The sequence below is a fragment of the Hemicordylus capensis genome, chromosome 5 (genome assembly GCF_027244095.1).
Source record: "Hemicordylus capensis ecotype Gifberg chromosome 5, rHemCap1.1.pri, whole genome shotgun sequence".
Classification (NCBI taxonomy): Eukaryota; Metazoa; Chordata; class Lepidosauria; order Squamata; family Cordylidae; genus Hemicordylus; species Hemicordylus capensis.
In genome coordinates, this window is record NC_069661.1 from 230,738,216 (window position 1) to 230,745,000 (window position 6,785).

The 6,785-nt window shown below is 46.9% G+C and overlaps 1 protein-coding gene across 5 annotated transcripts in view; it reads left to right on the plus strand.

The window, feature by feature from the left end:
• CREB3L2 (cAMP responsive element binding protein 3 like 2) overlaps positions 1 to 6,785 on the plus strand; it is a 118,573-nt gene that overhangs the window by 84,169 nt on the left and 27,619 nt on the right. For all 5 annotated transcript variants that reach the window (XM_053257447.1, XM_053257448.1, XM_053257449.1 and 2 more), the window contains 4 exons: positions 438 to 525; positions 3,524 to 3,705; positions 5,800 to 5,946; positions 6,607 to 6,665. In XM_053257447.1, coding sequence (XP_053113422.1) covers positions 438 to 525; positions 3,524 to 3,705; positions 5,800 to 5,946; positions 6,607 to 6,665 — 476 coding nt within the window. The remainder of the gene's footprint in view (positions 1 to 437; positions 526 to 3,523; positions 3,706 to 5,799; positions 5,947 to 6,606; positions 6,666 to 6,785) is intronic.

The window sequence follows — 6,785 nt, forward strand, 5'->3', positions numbered from 1 at the left end:
GAGATTCCGGCCTGCAACCTTGGAGAAGCCGCTGCCAGTCTGTGAAGACAATACTGAACTAGATAGACCAATGGTCTGACTCAGTATATGGCAGCTTCCTATGACCACTGGAGAGTTGAGGATCTGAATTTAATGGGTGGTTGTTGTTGTTTTGCATACCTTGGGGTTTTTTGGGGGTTTTTTTTTGCAAAGCCTACAGTATGATTGTGCTGGCCATTCCAGAAGAAAAATGCAGCTGAACATTTTCTGGCGTGGAAGAACTAGAGGGCAGAAACTATTTCAGAACTTTTGTCATTTCTTTCAGAGTTGTAAGAAAAGTGGTCCAATAGATGACTCAATGATGATAATCTTACTTACCTTATCTCACTTATGACAACGTAGGAACAAAGAAGATTGGGTCCTCATGACTGTTTTTCTTTAAACTCATTGTCCTTTAGGCTAAACCGCTGAATCACACAGCTCTTCCAGAGATCAAGTTGGAGCCACATGAAGTGGATCAGTTTCTGAACCTTTCTTCCAAGGAAGGTTAGTTGTTTTACCATCAGCTTTCTTCCACTTTCTGGACCACAAAGAAATGAGCTCTACCCCAAAGGGACATGTTTGACTTAAAATTACTCTTTAGGTGCACACACTGGGAAGTGAACCTGGAGAAAAAGTGGTGTACTGGTGGCTGGGGATTTAGCAATAAGGTGGCAGCAGTGATGAGAAGATAATGGGTCAGATTTCTCTGGAAGTCTCTCTTCCTTCAACCTTTTTTTCAGTTGATTGACAGGTTGATTGGTTACTTGAATAACTGGATTATTGACCTTTTGTCAGAGGAAATATGTAACTTCCCTCTTCCTCTGAACAAAATATGTTCATCTGGTCTAGAATTCCCTTTCACTTTACAAAACACTTCAGTCCAGCAGAAGTCCAGGATTGGGAACAAAGGTGTTTCCAATAAAGGTGGACCTCTGTATTCGCGAGGGTTTCATGACTCTATGGGACTGCAAGGATTAAGTTCCCAGAGGTCTGAAAAATCATTTAAAAACTGTGAAACACTGGCAAAAAGGGCAAAATAAAGTGCCCTATAACACTTTTTTAAAATGAAAAGAGCCACAAAATGGCTCCCTTCAAGAAAAAATTGTGCCATAATTGATCTCTGAGTTCATTTCCAGTCACCCCCTACCCACGGATATGCAGAATTAACACCTTTTATGACATTTCCCCCCTGCGTATGCCAAAGTTGGGTGTCAGTTACCTGACCGTGGATATGTGAAACCGCAAATGCTGGATCTGTATATAGCGAGGTCCACCTGTACACTGATGGCTTAAAAAGCAGAGAATAAATGGTAGAAGAAGATTCTGTGTTCATTTGCTCTTCTTTTGAATGTTTTGTCATTTAAACGGAGTGCTAGCGAAAACATAAATGATGTCTTATGGTGTTACAAAACCTCTCTTTAACCGTTCTTTAGCCCAGTGGCTAAGACTGAGCTTTGAGTGTATAATTAATATATGGGATTCACTGTCAAATGATGGGGTGATGGCCAGTAGCTTAGATGGCCATCTAAAAGGGGCTGAGATAAATTCATGACCATTTAGAGCCCCCATGTTCAGAGGCAGTGTACCAGAGTCAAGGGTGGCCTAAGGTATTGAAGGTGAGGCATCAAATGCTTCCTTGCCTCAGAACCCTGATGAAGGCTAGGCCCCTTTCAGAACTGACCCTTCTAAGTTTGACCTTGCATAGGGGACTGGGAAAAGGGAAAGTTGCTGGCAGCCGCTGCCTCCTGTCTCCATGCTTCTTGCAAGTTTTGAGTGTAAGAAAAGGTCATTCTTGCCAAGCTTGCGAGCGTCAGACTGCTCACCTTTCAAAGTGGTGTTTCTCTTCCTATTTAGCGAGGGGAGGACATCTATCCATATCTATCTATAATTAGATTAATTTTTAAAGCTTGTGGGACCTTTGAGGACGGGCATTTATTTATTTTTCTATGTAAACTACTTTGAGAAGTTTTGTTTTAAAAGTGGTATATAGATAAGTGGCAGTGGTGGTGGTCCCACAGAGCTGCTCCGATGGCAGCCGCAGGTGGCATGTTGCCACCGTGCTGGCATCCCAAGAATCTGCTCCCTGAGGCAGCCGCCTGGCCGGGCCTCATGAAAGGGCCTCCCCTGCTCTAGACACCAATGGCTGGAGTGGGGCAACAGCAGGGCAGGGCTTTGGTCTACATGCTCTGCCTGTGGGCTTCCCAGAGGGAAAAGGTTGACCAGTCTGGGAAACAGCATGTGGAGCTTGATGAGTCTTTGGTCTCACCCAGCAGGGCTGTTCTTCTAATTTTAAAATGCTGAACAAATGCTGTTGTTGGTGGTGATTTGAAGTCAACAGAACATTCACTGGCGCCTTCATTACATAGACCAAACCATAAATTCATTGAGTGAGTGAGGGTGGGTGGGAGGGGTGGGGGGAGGGTTGGTGGCAAGGGAAGAGACAGAACAACCTTTAAAGTGGTTTAAGTTTTGCATTGTACATGTGCCTTCAGTGGCCTCTGGGGCATGTGTGTCTGTGTGGGAGAGACGTGTGCCTGGCTGATTCATCTTCAGACGTTGTGCAGAACCTCAGTTAAAGCTGGGCTAAACTCAGTGCCTCTGAGCCTCAGACACAGGTCCCCCCCCCCACCTTCCATCACAAGCATCTACTTCCCATCTAGGTTAAAATAAAGTAGTGGTGACATCTGAACACACCAATCTCAGTTTATTCTAGCCTGCTTACTTCAGACAAGTGAACATCTGTGCCCAGGATTTGAAGCAAGCTACGGATTTTGGCTTATTTGAAGTAGATGAGAATAAACTGGCGGATGGGTTTGGATGTCATGATGGATCTTGGCCTGGTTTTAACCTAGATGGGAAGTGAACGCTCACGCAGGGATGGGAATGTGGGGAATTAACTTTCCTCAGATGCAGGGACGTTGTGTATAGCCTAGGGATGTGTATGGAACCGCGCGGGGGAGGCTCAAAGGTGATGGGGTGGTGGTGCTTTAAGAGCGGGGGATGGTGCACTTACCCCTCCCGCCATTTTCCCCCCACCAGCGTCCGTTTCCCCCAAAGTCCATCAGAGCGGCAACTTACCTCCCTGTCGCCCTGTTGCCTGGATATGACCGGAAGTTTCGGGTGTGCCTGTGCACGCCAGCACATGCACAGGTGCAGTGTGCATGCTGGAGACTTCTGGTCATATCTGGACAACGGGGCGGCAGGGAGGTACGCCGCTTTCTCCACCAGTGGGGGGAAAGCAGCGGGAGGGGTAAGTGTACCCTCCCCCACTCTAAAAGTTAGACACCCCCCTGCCATCGAACTGGGAACCGCCCGTTCTTCGAACCGGTTCCATGCACATCCCTAGTGTAGCCCAGTATGAGGTTCTGTGCAATGTTGGAACAATCCCACTGTGAACTTTGAATCGTTTTAGCCATCAGTTGTCGGTGTTTCACATTTCTTGTTTCTTCTGCTGTTTGGAGACAAGGTTTTGGCATCTCCCCCCCACTTCTGTCTCTTCCAGTGATGGATACGCTACACATGCCGCCAACCCCTCCCAGCAGCCACGGCAGCGATTCAGAGGGCGGGCAAAGCCCAACCCGATCTCTTCCACCGTCAAGTCCCACCCAGTTGCAAGCTGCTGCTAAAGTGACATCGCGCATGGCTTCAGCGCTGACCAATTCCCCACTCTTAACAGCGCCACACGTAAGGGACACAGTGCGTGCTCTCTGTCTGTCTTTGAACGGGATGTTGGGTTAGTCATGCACTGATACAAGCCAAGATTTGGGTTTGTTTTTCTTCAGTTCTAACAAACGTTACGGAGAATTTCACAATAAGCGGGAGCAAGCTTTGTACTTTGAAGTGTGTAGAGTTTTGTTTAAAGGTGCTGTGTTGGAAATACAAGTTAAAGCTAGAAATCCTACCATTCCAGAAGCTAGTGTTTCAGCAGATTAAGTGTGATGTTCTGATGGGAACTTGAGTTACTGCTGGGGTGCAAAGAGCCAAGCAGCTAGCAACCACTGGCACCTCGGAAATTGATTTCTGGATCGGGCAGGGTCAACTTCTCACATTAAAGAAAGAAAGAAAGAAAGAAAGAAAGAAAGAAAAGCACCCTGGATATCACTGGATATTGCTTGCATCAGCTCAGTAGGGCCAAGGGCTAGCAAGTCTGGACGCAGCTCTGGGGCAGGATTTGAGGCTGGCCCCTGCTCTAACCACTGCTGATTGCCTCTGCCACCCACCCCACTCCCCCTGCTATTCCCCTTCCTTCACCACAGACCTGGGGAGTGGCTGAGCCGGCACAGCCTGATGTCACTGCACCGGCTCAGCATGGCAGAGCTCCCTGCAAGAGCAGGCCTGCCTTAAAGGGGCTGCCTGTTCTCACTGGCATCAGGGCACTGGCACAGCTGTTGGAAACAGCAGCAAGCTCAACTTGGGACTGCATGCCCACTGGAGCGGGGGGCGGGGCGGCGGTAAGGTAGGTGGCTGATGGCCCCCGTTTCTGTTATAGCTATACCCCTGGAGCAGGTTTAATGCTTCTAGTTAAGGGAGAGTTTGCATTAGGGTGCTTCTGCTCTGTTCAAGGATGTACTTGCATGGGACTGTCTCCAGTGCACCCAATCCCTGGAGTGCGCACCGATGCAGGGCTTCCAGCCACAGTGGTCCCCATCTGTCTGCAGGGCAGGTGGGGAGGCAAGCAGGGCTGGTGAGTGCTGCTCAGTCTGTCTGTGCGACCAATAGCTAGATATGTCAGCAAGGGAAGGGGTTTAGTCCTGGGAGGGTGGGCTATTAGTAGTGGCATATGATTCCCCCCCCCCCACTTGCCCATGCCTTTGTATGCTTTTTTATTCTTGTGCTGGTCTAGGACTGTAATAAAGATTGATTGATTGATTGACAGTAGTGGCAGATTCAGTCTTCCTCCCAGGTAGAAGAGGATTTCCTTAGGGCCCAAAGAGCTGGAAAGCAGGCCCTGGAAGGAAGAAAGCTTTTGGTTTCCAAAGCAGAACAACAAGATTAGGACTGTTCACATTATACATTGAAATCGATGCTCTAGAATTATGTATTAGTCAATCTATAGGTTAGATTAACTGACTAAAAATATTCTGACAGCTAAAAAAAAAAGCCCTCACTTAATTAGATAGCAGATATTATTTTTTAATTGTTGCATACAAATGTGTAAGGAAATTGGCAGATGGCATGCACTGTCATAGGAAAGGAATCACCTTTTAACGTGGTGGTTCTCTTACATTTAGCCGGGGGAGAGTAACTGGCCCTATCCACCCCCAGCACAGTACTTCCAGTGACTGTTGCTGGTGTCTATCTGATGTTTCTTTTTAGGTTTTGAGCCCTTTGGGGACAGGGATCCATCTTATTTATTCATTATTTCTCTGTGTAAACTGCCCTGAGCCATTTTTGGAAGGGCAGTATAGAAATCGAATGAATGAATGAATGAATAGAATAACAGTGGATACCTCTTCTTTTTTCACACAGTGTTTGCATCATCTAACAAAGTGTTCTTTTCTTTTAAGAACTACGCAAATCTAATCAGTCAATGAACTGGCTATTAATTGGTTAAGACACCTTAAATCTGGTAGCACCCTGAATTATTAAAGATTATCTCAGCCATAGATAGGATCCTAGTCTCTGAAAGAACTATTTTTACGTCACCATTTGCATAGATATTTAAGCAGATGCCAGCATTTTGCTTGGTATTGTTGTTGCAACTGTGGTAGAAGCCTTTGGTTTAAGAATGCCATTTCCCCCCACACTTAGCTGTATTCTTCTCTGTGGTGGCCCTAGAAACTGCAGGGCACAGGTCCCCTACTCTTGACAGAGGAGGAGAAGAGGACGCTGATCGCAGAAGGATACCCCATTCCTACAAAACTACCCCTCACAAAAGCAGAAGAGAAAGCACTTAAAAAGATCCGCAGGAAGATCAAGAACAAGGTACGTATTATGAAGTTACATGACCTTTACATAAGAACAGCCTTGCTGGATCAAGCCCAAGGCCCATCTAGTCCAGCATCCTGTTTCACACTGTGGCCTACAATGCCCCTGGGAAGCCCACAGGCAAGAGCTGAGGTCATGCTCGCTCTCCTGCTAATACTCCCCTGCAGCTTGCATTTAGCGGTATCTTGCCTCTGAGGCTGGAGGTGGCCTATAGCCCTCAGACTAGTAGTCAGTGATAGACCTGCCCTCCTTAAATTTATCTAAACTCCTCTTAAAGCCATCCAGGTTGGTGACTGTCACCACATCTTGTGGCAGAGAATTCCAGAGGTTAATTTGTTTCTCATGCCATGGGACTATGCGACATCATATCATTGTGCTGTGACCATTCTGTGGAAAGGATGACCAGATGCATGAAAACTTTGCCTGGTCCTTGAGAGGCAGGCGAAGGTTTTAGGCTGCATTGCTGGGCCCTTATAATGGGGCGGTGAAAGTACTCCCTGGAAAATTACAGAGCTGGCTACAGCTCCCTTCTAAAATAAGCACCCAGAACAGCATAATTTTAGGTTCTTTCCATTTCCCACTATCAAAATACTTTTTTAAAAGTATGTTGTGGCCTCTCTTTGCTATACATTTGTGGGTCTTTTCTGTCTTTTGTAGATTTCTGCCCAGGAGAGCAGGAGAAAAAAGAAAGAATACATGGACAGTCTGGAGAAGAAGTAAGCTTGTCAGTCACTCATGATCACCAAACAGCAAGGGCAGCTAGTGGAGGGCCTTGCAGCTCAGGGCAGGTGGAGCACATGTCTCGAATCCACAAGGTGCCAGGTTCAATCCTCAGC